General features: G+C 43.8%; 1 protein-coding gene across 1 annotated transcript; it reads left to right on the plus strand.

Moving 5' to 3' along the window:
* Positions 1-1,722: 1,722 nt before the first annotated feature.
* On the plus strand, positions 1,723-22,213 carry mnta (MAX network transcriptional repressor a). The gene is made up of 6 exons (XM_027999259.1): positions 1,723-2,020; positions 6,309-6,930; positions 7,155-7,196; positions 7,662-7,773; positions 19,055-19,247; positions 19,981-22,213. The coding sequence occupies exons 1-6, from the start codon at positions 1,948-1,950 to the stop codon at positions 20,718-20,720; spliced, it is 1,782 nt and encodes a 593-aa protein (XP_027855060.1). The 5' UTR covers positions 1,723-1,947; the 3' UTR covers positions 20,721-22,213.
* Positions 22,214-24,095: the final 1,882 nt, after the last annotated feature.

Consider the following 24,095-nt stretch of genomic DNA (forward strand, 5'->3'; position numbering starts at 1 on the left):
CACAAGAAGTCTTAAGTGTTGCTGTGTTGTTGGGATCAAATAAGATTAATAATAATAACCCATTCATTCATCGTCTATACCCATTTGTAGGTGTTAGCTCATTTCCTGCAATCAATGAGTGAGAGGTGGGATCGCTAAAATTATTTTTGGGGTAAAGAAAACTAATGTGAAGTAATCATATTCAATTGTTTAATAAATTGTTTAACGTAAAACTCTAGTTAAATGTCAGCTAGAACTACGCAACCCTTAAAGAACCTTAGGAGAACGTTCCCTAACGTTTTTGTTTGTTTTTAAATTGACAGTGTGACTATGACCAGGAGTCACAAGTTTTCCAATTGCTAAAATATTTAATATTTTTATAAACATATATGTTGTAGTCTTTGAAATAATTTGCACACAACTATATTTTTGTTTGATCAAAAATATTTTTAAATAGTAAATCTGATTAGATAATTTGTTACTACTTGTAGCCTTTATATCGAATACTTTTTTTTAATCTTGAGTAATTTTCTTGGATGGCTACTTTTTACTAGTCTGCTCCCCTGCGAATAACCTCTAAAAATAAACAGCTCTAAAATACTATTTTACAGCTATTTGAAATGCTATTTCGGAATGTAACATTTCTCTCACAGTGGAAAAAAATAGTTTTCCACATTGTGCTCTACATGGACACGTGGTTTATCAGTTTTCCTGCTATACTGGCTGCATAAAATAACTTACTATGTCATAACTTACTGTGACTCCTGGTCATAGTCACACTGTCAATTTAAAAACAAACACAAACGTTAGGGAACGTTCTCCTAAGGTTCTTTAAGGGTTGCGTAGTTCTAGCTGACATTTAACTAGAGTTTTACGTTAAACAATTTATTAAACAATTGAATATGATTACTTCACATTAGTTTTCTTTACCCCAAAAATACTTTTAGCAGTCCCACCTCTCACTCATTGATTGCAGGAAATGAGCTAACACCTACAAATGGGTATAGACGATGAATGAATGGGTTATTATTATTAATCTTATTTGATCCCAGCAACACTTAAGACTTCTTGTGTTATCAATAAAGCAAGTGTCCTTCATAAATAACATATAAACAATTTGAGTTGTTAACATTAACTCTCTAAACTACAGGCCAATGACAAAAAGAACGAAGTAAACAAACTTGTTTTAGTTTCACTGGATAGCACATGACTTGCTAATAATCGAAGAATACATCCAGCAGTTACATTTCCACAAAACATGAAGATATTCAAAGATGTTGTGTTGGGAATGTATTTAAATGTTCGAAAGTTTTTACCGGTTGACGTAAGCAGGTTGCTAAGCGACTCGAAACTGCTACAGACCGTCGCGTACTGTTCCGCTTAAAAACCTGTTACATTTTCTTTATTTTATCCCATTTTTGACAGGTGAACATGGGTCACAAGGTGGGCGCAGGAGGTTTTGACGGCTACGAGCGTAAACTTCATTGTAGAGAATGGCGGCGGACGCACAATAACATTAACGTCTGTTCACCATAAATGGTCAGAGGAAGCGAAACGTTGTATTTGTAAAATATGCAACCCGAAGCGTTGAAGTTTTTTTTTTTTTTTTTTTTTTTTACAACACACACCGCCCAGCGTCATGTTCCGTGTTTTGTCTTCCTCTGACAGAGGGTGTGGACGGCTACGTGTCTGTGGGCGTGTCCTAACGCTGCGTGATTCACAAACCGTGGTTGTTCGTACTACTTTGAGCGCCATCTTGTTTGTAACTCCTCTACGTAAGTGGTTGGGTTTGTGCAGAGAAAGAGGAGGAGGAGGATCCGATTACTTCATTTTTCAGTTTGTTTTCCCTCCCCCCAGAGTTAGTCTGGGAACCTCTTCCCGTACTGTACTACACAGACAGTATCGCTCCTTCGCCGTGGTGCTTTTCTCTAAAGAAAAATCCAGGCAGTGTTTCGCCACTGGACAGAAATGAGCATCGAAACGCTTCTGGAAGCTGCCAAGTTTTTGGAATTACAAGCCCAGCAGCAACAGAAAGCACGTGGTAAATTTGGATTTTATTTTTTATTATTACGTTTGATGTTGTTTCCCGAAGTATAGTTTTTAAGCTGCGGGGTTAAAAAGGATCAAAGAAGACTGATATTTTTGGGTTAAATCATGGATGTTATTCATTTCCTTGCGTCGCCCACGTAGCGATTTCTGTGCAGTTGTATCTTAATCCAAATAGGAGATCTGTGTATCTGCGAAATGTCAGGGAATATTTTAGTTTTACTTTCGCATTTGTGTTTGCGTGCAGACGACTCTCGGGTTGCAGCCAGTTTATGTGGTCACTGACAGAAATATTAGTGAAATATGCATTATTTTTTTTTACTGCAGTGAGTGCCAGCGTTACTGCATTGAAACCTGCTGCGCATTTCACACAGTAAAGTTCTCAGGTGGTTTCTGCTTTCACTTCATTATTATAAAGATTACACGATCACGCTATAATAAAACTGCTTTACAAGAGATATATTAATCCATCGACTCAAACGGGGGGATAAAGGGCGGTGGCGCCGGGAATGCCAGGCTCCTTTTTATATAATGACCTGACAGCGTCCAAAGGGGATCAAGTGACTAGTTTACATACATCTGTCTACTTCAATCACCCGCTGTGGTTAAAAATACGAACTATATAGTCTTACTGTACAGAGACACGACTGCGTCTCTCAGTCTACTTATATCAGTTAAAAAAAAAAAAAAAAAAAACAGAAACAAACTCCTGTTCCTCTCAGACGCTGGTGAGGGGCTTTGAATGTCTGTCGATGACGCGCTATCAACAAACCTCGCCCCGAAGTATTAACGGCATCCTGGCTCCGCCCCCTTCACCACGTGCGTGCTGGGCTACCCCTCCCAGAGCTTGTTTATGCAAAAGATGAGTCACTACTCTGTGGAAATGTAACCTCATTCCGCCTAAAGAGCATAAAGCTGAATATGTAGCTCAACAGTAGGTTTTAGCAAAACCAGCTAACGCAGTTTCCATCCTTTGGTTCAGGTACAACCCAGGCAGTTAGATTTGAACAAAATAGAGAAAGATCTTTTCTATAATTTTTTTTTACTCACAACCTTATTTCTAGAAAAATATAGACAGGTTTAGTATGTTTAGGGTAGAATGTCCAAAGTACATTGCAAGGCAATATTGTCTTTAATTAGGGATTCAACACTTTTGTATGGATCTTTGGGTGATATGAGGGTCATGGTGGGGTAGCAGGGTTTGACCTAGTGTAACATAAGCCTGGCGGGCCACCAAGCTTTACTTGTGCTCCCACCAGGCTAAGCATTGCTTATTTATCTAAATCTTTTTAAAATGTTTGGATTTATTAAGACTTTATAGTTGGTGTTCAGGTGTTAATCATCCAATCTTTCAATAACACAGGAATTATCAAGTGATATATATATATTTTTTAAAGGTTTTATTGGCTCTAGTGGCCTTTATTTGATAGTTAATTGACAGGAAAGTGGGTAATGAGAGAAGGGGGAAGACATGCGGCAAAGGTCGCCAGGCCGGGAATCGAACCTGCGACAGCCATGACGAGGACTAAGGCCTCCTTATGTGAGTTGTGCTTATCCCCTGCGCCACCACAGCACATCCTCATCAAGTGATATTTTAAAATTTTCTGTCAACTTTAAAAAACAATTTTAACTCAAAAACACAACGGGCCGCTGGATGAATGACTGCCCGGCCGGCACCCAACCACCGGGCTTAGCAAGTTTTCTGGGGGAAACCTTCGGGTCGGTATAAAAAATATTGTTGAATAGGCTAAATAAAGTCAAGAAAAAAAATCGCTGGTCTACACAAAGAGAACGTACTTGATATGTTCAATTAATTCATAAGATGATGCTCATAAGTGAATACCAAATTTTACATAATGGCATGTTTTTTTCTGTACGTATTTCCATGTTAGTGCTGTTTTTTAAAACACTGTACCTTGGATAATTTTTGCTTATCTTGTGGTGATTAAGGGTTTTTTTGTACTATGACACACACAAGTCTTTTTGTTGTGGTGAAATATTTTCATAAATCTGAATAGAGCTGTGCAATATATTGAGTTGCAATCATTGCACATTTAATATGTGGAATATTGTAATTACAAAGGCCTGCATGGATGCAATATTTTAAATGCATTCATTGTTTTTTTACCACTAACATATTTGGCCAGTTGAAAGTGCTTTCACTGTCTTTGATGCATATTTTAGTGGCTGAGATGTTAAAGCTTACACACAGAGAAAGGGGGCATTGTACTGTCAGGAAGTGATTTGTAAGGAAAATATGGATGAATCATTATAGTCAATGCAATACTAAATCATTATATTGCACTTACATGCTTAACTGATAGTGTGCAGCCCAATTACAGAGAGAAACAGTCACAAAAATGTACCTGGAGAACCCTGGCTGTTACACATGCATATGGAGAACGTTTACAACTCTGCACAAACAGGCCACCGCTGGGATTTAAACCCAGGATGTTTCTGCAGCAAGGACAACCTAACCACAAAGCTACCTTAATGTGCTCCTTCAGGACCAGATGCAAGCTCATTAAGATTTTACAGCTGCACCTGGGATTAAATTTAAGCTCCTCTGCCTGTGTGGAGATTTGATGCGTGTTAATTGTGAAATTTTAAACCGTCTTCCTAAAACAAAAGATGTCTTTGGCTGTTTAAAGCCTAAACTTTGATAAAGTTGGTGTGAACAAAGGTTATTAGAGCAGGATCAGAGTGAGAGCTCCTGTTTCTCTCTCCTCTCTCTGCTCCTCCTGCTTTGCTGCACTGTGGGAGCAGAGTCCTCTTCTTCCTCCTCCTCCTCCTCCTCTGCTGCTGTAGAGCAGGTCACTGTGTGCGGGAAAGTAGGCCAGTGTTTCTCTATCTGCTGCTGCAGTTATATAATGCCTATAGAAAACCCGCTGTTTTCTGTTTTTTTTCTTTTCGATCTGCCTCATTTGTTTTCTGTCTGAAAAGGCACTGCTGTTTATGTGCCTACGTCACAATACAATAAAGCACGACTACAATAACACAACGCACCATGTCTTATAAAAGTGGGCCGGCGCAGTTAGCAGAACATCCTGTTCTTTCAGCATTTTCCCTACTTGGACAACTTTTTGTAACGTGACATGACACATATACAGAGAAAAATGACTAGTCAGTGGGATGGTATAAAAAGGTTTACCAGTTATTTAAAACAGCAGACATTTCCCTCATAGCTGTTTTTCTTTCTGGATTATGTCAAACACGGTCAAGAAGTTACAACAGTGTCTGTTGACACATGAAGCAGTGAAATGTTTTGGTTTGTTCAACATGTTTGCACTTTTCTTGGTTGTAATAGCCGAGAAAATTTGGGTTTGGTTTCTGCAAGGTGTCTTCCTGTAATTTCTTATACTAAACCAAGTCTTCTTGGTTCATTACAATCCTTTAGTAAAGATTTGTCCTCCAGAAGTAGGGCTCTAAAGTTCCTCACCTTTGAACTTTTATCTGTTGGACAAAACCAATTCTGATAGGTTTCACTCAGCAGGGGAACGCTGAGTAAAATCAATTTTTTGGGGATTTGAGTGTAAAATATTTCACCGTCAATGTCTTACACCGTCACCGGCTAAATGATGTCAGAAATATTCACATTTATGCTTTATGCATTGTGTTGGATGTATGAGATGAAATGGCCAACATTTTTAGTTTGTTTTTGCATCAACCTGCAGGATGAATTTGATGCACCTTTTGAGGGTATTAAAGGTCAGCTGATCAGCATGTTTCCATTGTTGGATTCACAAGTAATGCAGCACATTTATTTTCACTTTTATATGCCACAGTCCTTTGTTAATAAAAACAAATGTACCAGTCAAAAATAATACCAGGATAAAGCCATAATACTTAAAAACTGAAGTAGAAATTTTAATGAGAACTCCAATGAAAAATAATAAAAAATTTACTTTTTCTGAAGAAGGCTTTTTTCTTGTAATTTTAAGATGTTCTTCTGGTAAAATTGCATATTTATGTTGGTAATATTATGATAACTTTCCCGTGATTAAAAGTAATTCTCTTAGCCTTACACCTCACAGAATGGATGATTAATATAAAAGACACTTTTTATTACTTGTAATTTATTTTTTACAGAAAAGGACGTAAATACGAAAAAATTGTATTTAAAATCGGATCAGGCGTGAAAAAAAAAAACCTGGAAATTTTATTTTTGAGCTATATCGCCCAGCCTTAACAAAACATATTTATTTTTTTTCTAATGAATTGCACCGTGGGCATGAGTGAGCTGTTGGTAGATTAGTAACCTGCTTGTTTTTTTCCTTCCACAGAGGATGAAGTGAAGGCGAAGCTGCTTCTGCAGCAGAAGACCGAGTATATTTACCCTGATGTGACTTATAACTCTACACCTCACATCAACAATGTCCCCAAAGCAAAGGAACGTCTCACCGAGTGCCACCCACCACCCATACCGCCCTCCTTGCCTCCCTCTTCCATGCCCGTCACCGTCTTCCCCATCCCCGTGGTTACCCCTAACCCCACAGGGTCACCCTCTTTGCCGGTCACCACCCTTTCACCGCCAGCTGCTCCGTCGCTGGCCTTCCCTAACAGAGACCCTCAGTCCCCTCAGGAGCAAAGCGCTGCGGGCGTGAGGTGCTCCCCGCCTCTCAAAGCCGACTACCCAACTCCTGCGGTGACGGTCAACCACAGGCAGCCCATCCAGAACCATCACAACCTCTCTCTGCTCATCGACCAAAACACTCAAGTGCAGCAGCCGACGCAGCAAGTGGTTCAGTGCTATGCAGGTTCAATCATCTCAGCCTCTCAGCACCAAGCTTTACTTCCCCACCCTAGCCCCTTGCTCCAGCCCACTCCCCCGCAGAACGGCACCGTCAGCCGGGGGAGTCCACCTGACGACAGTCGCCAGCTGGACAGTAAGAAGAGACCCGGAGGGTACGTCCAACGAAATGAGGCTGGGTGTTATTTTAACTGTTAGAACTTTGGTATAGTTTCACCAAATCAATATGATGGTTCACAAAATGTCAGAAATAACGATTAACCCAGAGTTTATCCCCACTAAAATGTCAGTAAGAAGAAAGAAAATATTTGATTAATTGTGATTGTTTTCGTCAGGTTGCCTCAGTTGGACATGAGGTTTTTTTTCTCTGTTCTTGCAGGGCCGGCACAAGAGAAGTGCACAACAAACTAGAGAAGAACAGGTGAGTTTTACCCGCCTCCTTAATGACTACCTCACTGCTTACCTCATAACATCTGCTGTAACAGAAATGTAAAAGGTCTATTTCACTAAAAAAACCACACACTCTCACCAAATATTTTTTGTCTAGTTTCTAGTTCCACTGGCAGATTATTTCTCTTATAACAAGAAATGTCTCCCGTCTTATAATGTGACAATGGAACTGGTACTTTTTCATCAACATTAAGGAATTATTGACTTAAGACAAACCAATATATCTTGCTGAAAAGTTACTTGCAAGTTATTTTTGTCTTATTTCAAGTCTAATAAGATATTTGCATTAGAAACTAGACCAAAAATACTTGGTAAGATTTTGTTCTTTTGCAGTGTAGCTCTTTTTTATTTAAAAAAAAAAATATCTTGGGGGTTATTAAAACTAATCATTTCAGGAGTTTGTTCTCACTGATTCGGTCTTCGTTGCGTCTGCCAGGCGAGCGCACCTGAAGGAGTGCTTCGAGACGCTGAAAAAGAACATCCCAAACATCGACGAGAAGAAAACCTCCAACCTCAGCGTGTTGAGAAGTGCACTCAGATACATTCAGGTGAGCCCTTCCAGCAGCTGCCTAAGTGTTCGGGCTTATCTGCTCTCTGGGTGAAGACAAGCTTTGTGGTTTCCTTTCTGAAGACTCCGCGTCATTTGGAAGTGAAGCGTGAGGAACAGAAGGAGTGGCAGGACAGAAACCTGCTCCTCTGCTATGAAACCGTGATTGGCTCAAAAGCAGCCAGCTCTGTTAGCACAACAGGAGTGTCCAAGCAGTTCAGACACCATTTGTGCAAGGCATTTAAATCTATTTTTAGCTCGACTTAAGCTTCTTTTGAATTTATATAACTACAGGCTTTTTCACTTGATTCTGTTCGGTGTAATTGTTACTGCTGTTAAAAGGTCTGCTCATGACTCAATGATTCAGTGTGGGTGTTGTGGTTGTAAACTGCTGGTGCAAAGGTCCACCGCTGGCCCAGTTTAATAGAGTGAGAATTCAGTTTTTACTGAATTCTTTTCTAACTTATTTTTAAACAGTTGATCATTAAATATAAAATAAGAAGAGTCAGACTGTTTTTTGGGACTCTTATATCAATTTTAGCCAATTCTGATTTCTCTTTAGAAACTATAAAAAAATATAAGATCACCATTTAAATATCTTTGCTTTACCTTTCTGGTGCAAGTGGTCATATTATTTGATTTGGGATCAGAATTGGTGTCAAACAAGATTTCATGCTTTTAAAAAAAACAAATCAGGGTTATTTTACATAAGCGATTTGCAGAGTTTGTGCAATTAGCATTGCTAAAACAGCATTTTCCATGACAGACAGAGGGAATCTCAAAGGCATAGAATATCAGCCTTGCTGCATGCTGTGTACCTTTCCTGTTTGCTGCTGCACAGATCAGACATGTTGGAGAAAATACAATTTACATTTAAGCAGCTTCTTATATCTGTGTGCTTCCTCTGATGGATTTGTATTGCTTTACTAATACTGAAAATGGCAAACTTCAACTTCATCACTGAAGAGTGTTGTCAAACCTGAAAAAGAGCTGATTCTTCTCGATGGATCTCTTAAAATCCCTCTGATCTGAGAGCAGCTCCAGTAGTTATGAGGCTGGCATGTTTTGGTTTTAAACCGCTTTTACTACCTGTCACTGAGCGATGAATGAGGTTACTTTATTCACTCTTGCTTCTGAGTTGTACAGGCCTTCCTACCAGAAGTTACTCTCCAGATTTTATTATTGAACAGGGGAGCAGATTTGGGAATGTTGAAATTGAAGAGGTTGATTTGTGGCTGACAGGAATTAGAGTCTGGTTGGTCCTCTCAGGAGGAAAGTGGGACAGCGTGGGTGCACGGCTCATCACTCAGCCTCCCTCTCTACGCCTCCCTCTGTGATTTAGCATCCTACTGTGCCTGTCGTGATAAACTGGCACACTGACATCCCCAGCTTTCCCTCATAATGACGTTAACAATTGCTACATTTTAAGGCACAAAAAGGAAAGAAAATTCTTATTACTCTCACCTCCATTATGTAGTTGCACAGAAACCGGTTCATGTATTGTAAGGTCACAAAGGTCTATCTGTATTTGTACTCGTGCACGCCTTTTTCCCCACAAAGAGGATTTTTCCCGTCACTGGGCGGGCAGTGGAGTGACACACACACAAAGTTTGGTTTAAAAGGAAAACAAGATAAAGTGGAGGCATGGGAACACGTGTCCGGTCTGCGTACTCCTCTCCCCGCCCCTGTTCTCTCTCCATCCCAGGCCGACGGGAGGAGGAGGAGGAGCTTCTGCTCTGAACTGCGGCTCAGAAAAGTGATTTGCAAAGAGCTGTAGGCTTGGCATCGCATTTCATTTCTACTGCAGCCGAACCCGAATGTTTATGTAATGCTAAAGTAAGCACAGAGGCAGGAGTTTTAACACTTTTCCACAAAGTTGCCAGCTGTTTGAACATCCGGACTTTCTCATATCATCTTATCAGCTTGTGACTCTGAGCAGATTAACATGGAGTCAGGTTCTTTCATATTTTTCTTCTCACGCAGCTACATGCGTTTCTGTTTTTATTATTATTTGATTTTGATCCTCCCGCTGCTAAAGGCATCCTCGTGAGCCGGCAGCGTAAAAGTAATACAAAAAAAATAAAATCAAAGTTAAGCCGCCACATTAGCGCTCCTCCTCCCTTCCTCTACCCTGCCCTGTCTGAGCTTTTAAGGCCACATGAGCAGCGAGCACATGGCTTCCCTAGACCGCGAGACGTCACCCCCCGCGCTGCCCCCGCCCAGCGCGGCAGCAGGCAGGACTCGCTGTACCACGGCGCTGAGCTGCCAGCAGCAGGGAGGGAGTGTGGAGTGGTAAACACAAGGCTCGGTTTACTCCACTCTTGCCTCGTCTCGTCTCCCTCGCCGGCCCAACTTGTTCCTCCACTGCCAGCCGGAGACATGTTGCGTTTCCTGCCGAAATTGTGGCAGTCGGGTTTTAGAGGTTAATTATTCAAATTGTGATGAAATGACATTTTTCATTCATTTCGAACATGTAAAATGTCAGGAGAAAATACATTAAAATGAATAAGAAGAAAACAAACAACCCCATAATAATAATCAAACATAATAAAACAATATTTCATATCCAGTTTGCGAAGGAGTAGGAGAAAACCAGAGCTTGTTACATCCCATCCCCAATTATCTCGTCCAAATATGTCCCACATTATACATATTTACACAACTAATTCTTGTGGATTGTGGCATTATTCTTATTTTTTGAAAATCCTACCTTAGTTGATTTACTATTTTCTCATTTTATATTAATTTAGCTTTCTTGACTGTTGGAATATGTTCAGCTTTAAAAGGTCAGAATAATGAACAAAATAAAAATCAGTGTTACAACCTTAATTATGTGAAAGTCATAAAATGAAACCTTTGTTCATATTATTGTTATTATATATTGTGATACTAATATATTTATATTTATGAATATATTTGATCTATTTACATCATTTCAACTTTAACCACAAACAAGTTAAAATTAATTTGAATAAAAACTAAAAATATTCTCAAAAGCAGATGAAATCAAAACAAAGCAGGGTGAAACGATACAAAGATTTGTTAAATATGTTCAGAAAAATAAAAAAAAACACTGATATTCAATATAAGTTCCTTAGTTTATTTTAAAATGCACTATAAGCAAGAGAGAAATAATCATTTAAATTGTATAGACCAAGTTAAACAAGTGAGTCCTGAAGTGATATCATGGATCATGAGAACAAATATGCAACCAATATCTGGACCTCGGATCAATTAGATCTAAACTAAGAGGTAATTAGGCCAAATATTAGTCAGTTAACTTTTTCTCACAAGGAAATCATTCAGAAAGTAGATATTCTCTCCCTCAGACAAGCTTTTAATTGTTAGTCAGGCACCATGTGAAATTCTTTTTTCCTGCTGGAAGGCCCAAAAAGACAATGGTCTATGGTAACCAGAGCGTCACAAGACCTGTGCAGAAGCCCTGTCGGTGGGCCAGGCTGAGCAGCATGTCTGCAACGTGGCCTGTGGCGCTGCTGGCCCTTTAAGAGGAGCCAGCCGTGTTCTGCAGCAGTGAGTCAGTGAGTACAGCTTGTGTTGCTCCCTCTCAATCCGCCCCCTCCCGCTCCCCGTCTCTGTGGCCATGTGCTCGGCACTCGCATTGCTTGTGACGGAGCTTTGCTGCTGTTTACCCTGCATGGGTGTACACGCACTCACTCTCTCACACTCACACGTTTGCGCAGCTATCTTTGCGGGGACTTTCCATTGACTTCCATTCATTTCTACAGCCTAAGCCTTACCCTTACCCTAATCCTAACCCTAACCATTACATACCTAACCCTAACCAAAACTCAATTCATACCGTTGTCCTAAATCTGACCCCTGACCCAAAAACAGCATTTTCCCTTGTGGGGACCAGGCTTCGGTCCCCACAAGGAGCAGTGTGTCCCCACAACATAGTATATGTCAGGAAAATGGTCCCCATAAGGTATTAGAAACAAACGCACATGGTTCAGCCTATCTGTGTGCTAATCTAGATGTCCGCCGCACACAAACAAAGCTCAGGTGACGCTGTGTCTATCTGAAGAAGAGGTTTGGTCGCTCCTCGGAGTGCAGCCATGTGCAAAGAATAATAAAGTTCTCGGCAATTTGTGTCTTACCAACCTGGTGACATGATTAACATGCTGATGTGCGATCCATCTGCTGCAGACTTAGCCACCAGGTTAACTTGGCTAATCTCAGCTGTTATTAACGAGATGTGAGCACGCCGCAGCCTGTACCCTCCACCACCGGGTTCAGTGGGTCTCCATGTTTCTGGAGCACGTCTCCTCTCTGCTCCATGCTCTCTCCATGACTCACGCCGTGTACTATTATGGCAGCTTATGACTCATATAAGATTGCAAAAAAACAAATGAAAGCAGTTCCATCTGTTTTGTAGTCTTTTTTTCTTCCATACTGAATTTAAAAGTCAATATTTGTATGTTGAGGCAAAGTCAGAGATGACCTCATGGCACCGTAAGAGTCCATGTTTGTCCAACGTTATGAAGGAAACCTTGGGAGGTCCTTGGTTGTTTCCCTGCCAAACAAAGATGGAGACATTCCAGTGACATCAGCACAGAGAAGCTGGTCCTCTCTGAGAGTCCCTTCTGTGTCCAGATGTCTCCGACTATTTGACACAGAAGACGTTATCAGTCATTCAGGCGTTTATGTTCTGCCTGGTTCATTGAGCAGTAAAGTGCTGTCGTTATCTTTTACGTTTCCATGGCGCCCAACATTTTAATGTTTCAATATATCTGACTCTCCTGGTGAATTGAAAAGAGTGAAATCTTGATCATCTTACAAAGACACGTTTAGAACCACAGAGTCAATAAAAACACAGGTAAGAGTGTCCACAGCCAGGTTTCACCTTTTCTACCCGGGTTTTAAAAATCACAACATGATGAGCCTCGGCAACGAGTGTTTTTCATCGCTGGGGAAGAATTTTACAGAAATTGTTTAATTCAGCCGCAGTAAAAGGTTTTCAGGCCTGTTTGAGGTCAAGTCTTCCTGGAATCTAAGCAGAGCTAAACCCACACTCTGGCTAAACCCCTTCAAAGCCCCACATTCATGTGGACCGCTCATATCGGGGGGAACTACTGGCGGGCTTCAGATCAGAACATTCTTTCGGGATTTTTTTAATAGAGAAAGGATATCATAGCTCTATCAATGATGGCAAGTTGTTGAAGTCGTATAGCAGCACCCCTGACGTAGTTCACCACTGTTCCATTATCTTCTGTACCTTGCTGGAGTCCAAAAGCTTTAAAATGGGGTTTTAACAGCCACTTTATTTCTTTCTTTTGTTTGGTTTTTATTTTCTCAAACAAGAAGTGCCTTTTCAGACTTTTTTTTCTTTTTAGAACAATTCATGTTGTCAAACAGTTTCAGTTTAGGGGATTTTTAGGTATCTTCAGGCCTTGGCTTTTTGCAGGTGAAGTTGAGCTCAAAATGTGGTGAAGTATGTTACATTCCTGTTTGTTCATCGCTGTGGTTCAGAACACTTTTTTTTAACCTGCAATTTCTACTCAGCATCGTTATATATATTAAAAGTAGTTGGATAATGTAGAACATTGAGGCGCTTGAGAATTTTTCACAGCCTTGTAAATCATACTGATGGATCACATTTAACGGCCCATCAGTCTTTTGTGGATCTTTGCCAATAAGATCATTCCAGCCCATCCTAGTTCTCTTCAAAAACCACGTTCCATGTATTTTACTGGCAATGCAATGTTCTACACCACGTCACACGTACTCTGATTGGTTGGCCTGTGTGAGGCGAGGTCACAAGAAGCATGTGTGTTTAGAGACCTGGCTTTAGGAGGTTGATTTTATTCTGATCAAATAATAATTCAATAGGAACTTTACAGATGAAAAGCTGTGTTGAAAGCGAGTCTATTGTTATTATTATTATTTTCCAGTGAATTCCTGTTTGTAGCTTTAAAAGCCAGAAATAGAAACTCGGTCCATGTGCTTCAGTGACGGCCTCGTTGCAGAGCGGCGCAGCAAAGCCTCAGAGTGTTCGGCCCGTGTTTTTCTAATCCTGGATCAGGACTAAAGAGAGACAGGTGCCGACTCACACTCAGCCCGCCTTTTGTTCCCCTCTGCTATTTGCGTTCATGTGCAGCGTTGTGCTGTGGGACGTGTGCAGAGAGCAGGTCAGCACAAACCTTTCCCATCTCATGCTGCTGCTGCTTCATACACCCCCCTGCCGCCCAACCTCCCTTTTTCTCATTCACCCTGCGGACGTGAACAGGAAGTCCACCCCTGGAGAAACTGGCTTTATGATCCTGAGTCATCAGGTTTCACAGAGCCACTTCCCTCCTCGCCAGAGCGCGTGCTGGATAAAGGAGCCACGCTGGTGAAAAGCACGCCTAATTATAGTGCTCAGTTTCAAAATATTATAATAATGTAGTTGGTCTTGTCTTGTCATGCTGGGCTCAAGTCTTTAGTTAAAGCTAATTTCCTTGAGGGTTTCTGGCTGTCCTGACTTTCATTTGATGTGTGGTCAGGTTTTCATGTGTTTTCCTCCTGATGCCTCGGACAGGGAAGTCCAGCTCAGTCAGCTGGTGAAGGCGAATTGGGTCACAAGGAGCCGCTGCCAGGAAGCGCCTCCTACTTTCATACTCCTCCTTTTTCACGCTGCAGCACTGTTACGTTTGTCTCCTGCACAGCACAATAAATAATTTTAAGTAATCAGCTTAAAAATCTTCATCCATCCATCCATCCATCTTCTTCCGCTTATCCGAGGTCGGGTCGCGGGGGTAGCAGCTTCAGAAGGGAGGCCCAGACTTCCCTCTCCCCAGCCACTTCTTCCAGCTCCTCCGGGGGAATCCCGAGGCGTTCCCAGGCCAGCCGAGAGACATAGTCCCTCCAGCGTGTCCTGGGTCTTCCCCGGGGCCTCCTCCCGGTGGGACGTGCCCGGAACACCTCACCAGGGAGGCGTCCAGGAGGCATCCTGACCAGATGCCCAAGCCACCTCAACTGGCTCCTCTCGATGTGAAGGAGCAGCGGCTCTACTCTGAGTCCCTCCCGGATGACTGAGCTTCTCACCCTATCTCTAAGGGAGAGCCCAGCCACCCTACGGAGAAAACCCATTTCGGCCGCTTGTATCCGCGATCTCGTTCTTTCAGTCATGACCCAAAGCTCATGACCATAGATGAGGGTGGGAACGTAGATCGACCGGTAAATCGAGAGCTTCGCTTTTTGGCTCAGCTCTCTCTTCACCACGACGGACCGGTACAGCGCCCGCTTGACAGCAGACGCCGCGCCAATCCGCCTGTCGATCTCCCGCTCCCTTCTTCCCCCATTCGTGAACAAGATCCCGAGATACTTAAACTCCTCCACTTGGGGCAGGACACCCCCCCTGACCCGGAGAAGGCACTCTACCCTTTTCCGGCTCAAGACCATGGCCTCGGATTTGGAGGCACTGATCCCCATCCCGGCCGCTTCACACTCGGCTGCGAACCGATCCAGCGAGAGCTGCAGATCACGATCTGATGAAGCCAAAAGGACCACATCGTCTGCGAAAAGCAGAGATGAGATCCTAAGGCCACCAAATCGGATCCCCTCAACACCTTGGCTGCGCCTAGAAATTCTGTCCATGAAAGTGATGAACAGAATCGGTGACAAAGGGCAGCCCTGGCGGAGTCCAACTCTCACCGGAAACGAGCCCGACTTACTGCCGGCAATGCGGACCAGACTCTGACACCGGTCATACAGGGACCTGACAGCCCGTATCAAAGGGCCCGGTACCCCATACTCCCGGAGAACCCCCCACAGGGCTCCCCGAGGGACACGGTCGAACGCCTTCTCCAAGTCCACAAAACACATGTAGACTGGTTGGGCGAACTCCCATGCACCCTCCAGGACCCTGCTGAGGGTGTAGAGCTGGTCCAGTGTTCCACGACCAGGACGAAAACCACACTGCTCTTCCTGAATCCGAGGTTTGACTATCCGACGGACCCTCCTCTCCAGGACCCCTGAATAGACCTTGCCAGGGAGGCTTAAGAGTGTGACCCCTCTATAATTGGAGCACACCCTCCGGTCCCCCTTTTTGAACAGGGGGACCACCACCCCAGTCTGCCAATCCAGGGGAACTGCCCCCGATGTCCATGCGATATTGCAGAGTCGCGTCAACCAACACAACCCTACAACATCCAGAGCCTTAAGGAACTCCGGGCGGATCTCATCCACCCCCGGGGCCTTGCCACCGAGGAGCTTTTTAACCACCTCGGCGACCTCGCCCCCAGAGATTGGAGAGCCCAACCCAGAGTCCCCAGGCTCCGCTTCCTCAGTGGAAGGCATGTTGGTGGGATTGAGGAGGTCTTCGAAGTACTCTGCCCACCGGCCCACAACGTCCCGAGTAGAGGTCAGCAGCACACCATCCCCACTATAAACAGTGTTGGTGCTGCACCGCTTCCCCCCCCTGAGACGCCGGATGGTGGACCAGAATCGCCTCGAAGCCGTGCGGAAGTCTTTCTCCATGGCCTCTCCAAACTCCTCCCACACCCGAGTTTTTGCCTCAGCAACCGCCCGAGCCGCATGCCGCTTCGCCCGCCGGTACCCATCAGCTGCTTCCGGAGTCCCACAGGCCAAAAAGGCTCGATAGGACTCCTTCTTCAGCCTGATGGCATCCCTCACCGAAGGTGTCCACCAACGGGTTCGAGGGTTGCCGCCGCGACAGGCACCGACAACCTTGTGGCCACAGCTCCGATCGGCCGCCTCGACAATGGAGGCACGGAACACGGTCCACTCAGACTCCATGTCCCCCACCTCCCCCGGGACGTGTTCGAAGTTTTGCCGGAGATGGGAGTTAAAGCTCCGTCTCACAGGGGATTCCGCCAGACGTTCCCAGCAGACCCTCACAACACGTTTGGGCCTGCCAGGTCTGACCGGCTTTCGCCCCCACCACCGGAGCCAACTCACCACCAGGTAGTGGTCAGTGGACAGCTCCGCACCTCTCTTCACCCGAGTGTCCAAGACATACGGCCGCAGATCCGATGAAACGATGACAAAGTCAATCATCGAACTGCGGCCTAGGGTGTCCTGGTGCCAAGTGCACATATGGACACCCTTATGCTTGAACATGGTGTTCGTTATGGACAATCCATGGCGAGCACAGAAGTCCAGCAACAGAACACCGCTCGAGTTCAGGTCGGGTGGGCCGTTCCTCCCAACCACGCCCCTCCAGGTCTCACTGTCGCTGCCCACGTGAGCGTTGAAGTCCCCCAGCAGAACAAGGGAGTCCCCAGGAGGAGCACTCTCCAGTACCCCCTCTAAGGACTCCAAAAAGGGTGGGTAATCTGAACTGTTGTTCGGCCCGTAAGCACAAACGACAGTCAGAACCCGTCCCCCCACCCGTAGGCGGAGGGATGCTACCCTCTCGTTCACCGGGGTAAACCCCAACGTACAGGCGCCGAGATGGGGAGCAACAAGTATGCCCACTCCTGCCCGACGTCTCTCTCCCTGGGCAACTCCAGAGTGGAAGTATGTCCAGCCCCTCTCAAGGAGACTGGTTCCAGAACCAGAGCCATGCGTCGAGGTGAGACCGACTATTTCTAGCCGGAACCTCTCGACCTCACGCACTAGCTCCGGCTCCTTCCCCACCAGAGAGGTGACATTCCACGTCCCAAGAGCCAGTTTCTGCAACCGAGGATCGGACCGCCAGGGTCCCCTCCCTTGGCCGCCACCCATCACACAGTGCACCCGACCCCTTTGGCCCCTCCCACGGGTGGTGGGCCCATGGGAGGGGGGGCCCATGTTTCCTCTTCGGGCTGAGCCCGGCCGGGCTCCATGGGTAAAAGCCCGGCCACCAGACGCTCGCCATCGTGCCCCCCCTCCAGGCCTGGCTCCAGAGTGGGGCCCCGGTGACCCGCGTCCGGGCGAGGGAACACCAAGTCCAAGGTTTTCCTTCATCATTGGGGTAAACGTTTTATTCTAGGTGCTTAAAATCTTTTATCGCAGAGCCGCTCACAGGACGTAACCTGTTATTACGCCAGACAAAGCAGCTAATTCTGCCGATAAGTCAGGCTTTTTAACTAATGTGAATTAGGTTCATTTATAGTAAAAAGAATGAGACTATTTTCCCAGTCTGTGGTGGTAATAATTTATTCATTTTTCGAAGATTTATCCCCAGAATTCATACGGATGCTTGAAATCCTTAAAAAGGCTAAAATTTTCTAAGATTTTCCGAAAGGGTTTTGAGTGTCTGGAAAATGTTTGATTTCTGTGTAAAGTCCTTAAAATGCTTGATATTCAAACTACACAGTTTTGAATTAAAGTGCAATCTAATGTTTGGTTAAAAGCCTAAATTTGGAAAATGTTTGTAGTTGAAACCAGATATTTAAAAGATATTAAAGACACCTACCTTTGTTTCCTCACTCCAGTTAAATCAAACTAAACTTCTCTTGTTTCAGATCACATCGAATCAGTATTATTTCTACCTGCTGATCGCCAAACAATTTGAAATGTAAGAGACATTTCAAAACACAAGAAATTGTTATATTTTAGTTCATCTTGTCCCAGCTGAATAATACAATCATAATACCGTATTTTCCGGACTATAGAACGCACCATACTATAAGCTGCACCTACAACTTTTTGGAAAAAAAAAAAAAAAAAAGTACATCTATAATCCGCACCGGGCTGTAAGCCGATGGTATCTCCGCCGCTCTTGGTTTTTCACAAGGACACAGCAGAGGGAGCGTCCTTAATAAATCTGCTGGACTTATTAGGCGCAGCCCTCCGTCTCCAACTCCGAACCATGGTTTCGTTCACGCCGAGTTTACGCGCAGCGGCTATCTGTACTGGTAGATTGATAGCCTTCAACTTAAAAGCTGCATCATGTGAGTTTGAAAACATTTCTCCGCCTTTTCACCGCCATTTCTCTGCTGCTAGCATGTGCTTGTTCTAAATGAAAATGAGCGCTTTCTTCTTTGATTTCCAATTTTGACATCCAACGATTCACTTCCTGATAAAGAGCCCCCTGGTGGTTGAAAAACGAATCCACAGGAAAGCCGCACCGGGATACAAGCCGCATGGTTCAAAGCGTGGGGAAAAAGTAGCGGCTTATACTCCGAAAAATACGGTATATTATGCAACAGCAATAAAAGATATATAATAGTGAATTGAAACTGTCTTCTTCAGCTCATTTATATTGTTTTAATCAGAAAGGTGTTGCTTGAAAAGTTTGACAAATGTTTGAATTTGACTGTGGGAAAAGCGTGCGAACTCTGAACCTCTGCCCACCGACCTGCCTTCATCAACCTGACGCTTCCATATGTTTCTAGACGTTGAAGCGCAAAGAGAAGGAGTACGAACACGACATGGAGCGGCTGGCCAGAGAGAAGATCGCCACGCAGCAGCGGCTGGCGGAGCTGAAGAACGATGTGAGCCAGTGGATGGATGTGGTGGAGATCGACCGCGTCCTCAGACAGACGGGGCAGCCGGAGGAGGACCAGGCCTCCACCTCCACCGCTTCAGGTGAGCACATCTGGCCCACAGCAGCTCAGTGGGATGCTGTGAAGAACACTGTTCTGTTCATCATCTCAAAATAGTAAAACTGTCCACCTGGAGGGAGCATTACGCTGAGGAGATCCAGAGGCAGGGAAAGAGCCACGTTCACAGTGCTTCACTTTATCACTTTTTATGCGACAGCCTTCTTACAAAATTACAATAGTTTTTTTCTCAAAATTCTGCACCCAAGAACCCCAATATGACAATGTAGAAAAATAGTTGAAATTTTTGGAAATTTATTGAAAATGTCAGCCTTTTCTTAATGCTTGTTGATCCACCTTCAGCAGCTTTTGCAGTCTCAAGTCTTTGCGTATGAAGCCTCTGGCTCAGCTTCATCTTCAGGCAGTTTGCTCCCTTCTTCTTCTCCACCTCCGTCGGGTTGGACGGAGGCGTCTGTGCAGCTTTTTCAGATCTCTGGAGACATTTAGTCAAATTGAAGTCACTCCAGCAGTACATCACTTTCTAGCCAGAGCTTAAATATTATCAAAGCGTTAATGTTTGTTTGGCTCAGGCAAACTGTAAAGACGCCCCAGGACACTGTCAATGCAGCTGACAGGTTCTACCTCGTTTAGACTGAAGGGGCTAAATACAACAAGTACACAATTTCCTTCCTTCCTTCCATTCATATTCTACTTTGTGTTCGTGATAAATCCCAGCATGATGCTCCTGAGACTGACGGTGAGTGCTGTTGTTGTTCCAGAGGGTGAGGAAGGAATGGAGGAAGACCTGGAGGAAGAGTCAGCTCAGAGAGCGCCGAGTGCCTCGCCGGCTGCGCCCCACACCATGAAGCCCGAGCTGCTCAAGCTCGTCACCCAGACTCCAGCTGTGACCCCAGCCACCACCGCCTCCATTATCACCCAGCACATCTCCACCCTGAACAAAGCCCCCCTGCTGCAGCCCCTTCCATTGAACCCAGTAGCCCCGCCCATCCTCCCTGCTCCGGCATCCAGCGCTCCCAGCCCTCCCTCCGTCCCCGCCAAGCCCGTCGCCAGCCTGCATCCTACGGTTATCGCCCACGCTTCGGTCTCCCACCCCTCCGTCATCCAGGCAGTGAACCACGTTCTCCATGGAGGGGCCCCTAAACACATGACCCTTGGCCCCTGTACCACCAGCAGCTCCGTGCAGCTGGCCCCCAGTACTCAGCCCTTTAGCCACATCACCGTTCACCCAGTGGCCCACCTTGGGCAGCACATCCCGGCCCTCTACCCGCAGCCGGTAGCGGTCACACCGCCGGCCATGGTGGGCCACATCGCCCACCCGCACGTCAACGGGACCTCCTCCACCCAGGCCACAGCCACCGCCGCAATCGTCGGCAAGCAGGCGGCGGTGAGCACTCAGATGATGGCGCACCACCCGCAGCTCATGGGTCAGACGGTGCTTAACCCCGTAACCATGGTGACGATGCCCTCCTTCCCCATCAGCACTCTGAAGCTGGCCTGAGAGGCGCGGAAAGAGCCGAGGCGGGAAGCGGTCCAGGACTGGGATCAGCAGGGCAGGACGCTGCAGACCGACAGCAGCCAGGGAGCCAATCAGGGCTGCATGAGGTCATCAGCATGCGCCCAAAGCAAACGGGTGCATGTGCTTTTTTTAGACAGAGAAGCAGAAGATGTTTTCACATCCTGATCTGAGCTGGACTCTGATTTAGAGGAGCTCCTCCTCTAGCAGCAGCAGCACATGCTGCAGGGCTGGAGCTAAATCCTGGACCGGACTCAACCTTCTGCACCACAACTGGAGTCAGCACTGACGCTGCACACGGCTACAGCGCCCCCTCCTGTCAGTGCGGTGCAAAACCACTCCGATCATGAATATACTGAAGGATAATAACCAGATAACGCCCTCTTACAGTAAAATAATGTGCAGTTTTGGTTTCGACAATCACAGTTTTCGCTGTTACCTGCAGTCGTACACATGTAGAGTTGTGTTTTTGTTACTGCTTAGAGTACCAAATATTTTTGCCAAATAGAATCAGTCGCTGCGTCGTACTACCCAGCAGCCTGGTTTATATATTTTTATGACCACATGAGAAATACTGATGCTCAACAGAAACGCATTAATCCACAGCGACTACTCTGACATGGGTATAAACTTCAGCACCAGATGTGAATAATCATCTTTTAACAAAGCCTGCACTGTGAACATTTCTACTGTGCGAGTGCGGCGACACGCAGCTCTCTCAACCTGAATGTACTGATCTGTGGGAGGGAAGGAAGCGACGCGTCACAGACGTCAAGATCACGTTACTAAAATATATGTAGAGTGAAACATTTACAGCTGAATTTTTACTGTTGCTTATTTGTCCTGATGAATAATTTGTGTTTAATGTAAATTTTCTTATTGTTTTCCTCTGGGACCATGTAAAAAAAAAAATATTGCTGTATATAACGGTGGCGATGACCACACAGACCTCCAGAATCACATTCGGCCACTTTCACAGACTTCTCCCTCATGTTTTTGTATTTTGTAATATTACCGCAGGGACTTTTTTTTCCCTTTTCCAGGACAAAAATAAAACAAAACTTCTCCCAATGTCATTACTATATGCAAAGGAATTTTGGTCGACTGCATCTTTTGCGCCGCGTCGCTGCAAAACTAACCGAAAAGTTCACAGGGATAAATGTACTTGAAGAAGCAACAGAGTACTGGTGTGTTTTTCCCTATGGAGAAAGTTCAAGGTGTATATAAGTTTGATAATGTTGGACTGCATATATATCTAACTATTATGTAAAAAACAAAAAAAAAAAACACTCTGAAGAATGTCAAATATAAAATTTATAAAATAAATTCTATTATGTTTACAAATGTTTTGCTTCTTTGCCATTTTATAACTACGCTCAGAGATATTGGACCATACCAAACAATCCTGATCTGAGGTGAGAAGTTACTCAACTGATCAAAATGTTTTGAACGGAAATAAAATGTACATTTCACTTTTTGAACTGAACCATTTGTACTTGAATGCATCGACTTCTTTCTGGATATTCAGAGTTACTGTCCTTCACCTTCCTGAGGATCATCATTCGGTAGAGTGTATGGAAATGGTGCTAAATAAATAAACTGAATTGAATTAGTTTAATTCAAATATCTATTTAATTTCAATTAAATTACAGCATTACTTCCTTAAAATGGGAGGATTAATTTCAGTTTAACCATCATAAGCGTGGGAAAGTTTGGATCTGCTGTTTGGTTATAAATGTGTTATAAAAGAAGCTCGACCTGCATGATGCCTGCCAGCCTGCCTCCATTAAAGCAAGGCAGAGGCTCCATCATGGTGAACGAGAGCCTAGAAATACAGCCTTTCATCATTAAATTCTCAAGGTGACACCAAATTGGAAACAATTATTTCAGAAAAAATGAGCATGTTTGTATAGATCAGTTTCATTAGCATTAAATTTAAGTAATAAAAAAAGACGCCACTTACATGAGTCTTGTCTGAAGTCATGATGAACTGGAACAGATTTCTGTTTTTCAAACAGCTTCTTCGTCTGTGTACAACCAAAACTATGGCAGCTGATTTTTATTTATTTTTCCTTACAATTGTTGATCTCGGATACCAAAATAAAAGTATTTGGATTTTTAAAAAAAAAGTATTTTCACAGCACAGAAATAAGAATTTTAACACAGCGTTTCAAAATAATTTATTACAATATAACTGTAAAGTTATTACATTATAATTCATGTTTCCCTCCAAATCTAACATATAAATTTAATACATAAATATATTCCAAAACACATAAAATAACAGAGGTTTAATATGAAACAAATTAAAAGAACAGAAATATAATATTACTGACAAAAGCAAGAGGAATGTCAAAACGTTTAAACCTAAAATGAGGCTTTGTAAGATAAATTCAAATTTAATAATTAAGGACTAGTGTTAACATTTACAGTCCCCAGACTGAAGAGTTACCTTAAAGGAAGAAAACATCACTAAACCCAATGAAACCATAAAAAAACCCACATTGTTCCCGACGTTTTTTCCCCAAAAAATAAACCAAAATTCATTAAGCAAACCTGCAGTCTGAGCTCATCGTTAGAAAACTGCATGCAGAAATAAATACACCGTCCACTGCAGCCATCACACCTCATGCTCTAAATCCTGGGCCGACGCAAAACAACTTCAGATAAACTGCCAAGTAAATCAGTGATTCACAGCGTCCTCCACGTTCATCAGCAGCCCTGCTGCAGGTGCGTAAAAAGCCTCAAAATAAAAACACCTCTTATCCTACTGGCCCAATACGACTCAGAACAAAAAACAGAAAAATCCAAACTTCATTATTATTTTAATAAATTCCCTGGGTCTAACACCAAGTTTCCACATACCTTTGATTTGAACAGCTATCAATAAATCAATTCAAATGATGTTTTTACTCATCTTTACCAGAACTGCTAATAACTGTGGAAGCCATTTGCTGACATTTCATGTCAGGAAGTAAATGTGTGAAGCCACCAATGTGCAAAAAAACCATCAGTAAAGTCACGAAGCGAGGCGTTGGAGGTGAGAATAATATAAAATATGTAGACTCTCAAACAACAAATATACATTAAAAAAAATGAACCAATGACAACATGAGTGGCAGAGGAGACTAAATCAATATTACCCATATAAAGTGAAGGAGTGTGACTGGGTGTGATTAAACAGAAATATGGAAGACGTATAAAAAGTAAAAAGAACATGCAGGACGATGTACAGAGAAAACAACAACATGAGGAAAGTGATGTGTCCACTTTGATGTGAACCTCATTAACCTTTGTGATCTGAATTAAAGTTCTGATATGTAACCAGGTGCTTGTTAGATTCAGCAGAAAGTCTCTGAG

Source organism: Xiphophorus couchianus, chromosome 18 (assembly GCF_001444195.1).
Source record: "Xiphophorus couchianus chromosome 18, X_couchianus-1.0, whole genome shotgun sequence".
In the NCBI taxonomy this organism is placed as follows: domain Eukaryota; kingdom Metazoa; phylum Chordata; class Actinopteri; order Cyprinodontiformes; family Poeciliidae; genus Xiphophorus; species Xiphophorus couchianus.

What these genes read in the sequence shown, in the direction of transcription:
- mnta (XM_027999259.1), top strand. Translation starts at nt 1,948, where the DNA reads ATGAGCATCGAAACGCTTCTGGAAGCTGCCAAGTTTTTGGAATTACAA. An exon ending in GCAGCAACAGAAAGCACGTG is followed by an intron (nt 2,021 to 6,308) that starts GTAAATTTGGAT and finishes TTCCTTCCACAG; the next exon opens with AGGATGAAGTGAAGGCGAAG. An exon ending in CTCCACCTCCACCGCTTCAG is followed by an intron (nt 19,248 to 19,980) that starts GTGAGCACATCT and finishes TTGTTGTTCCAG; the next exon opens with AGGGTGAGGAAGGAATGGAG.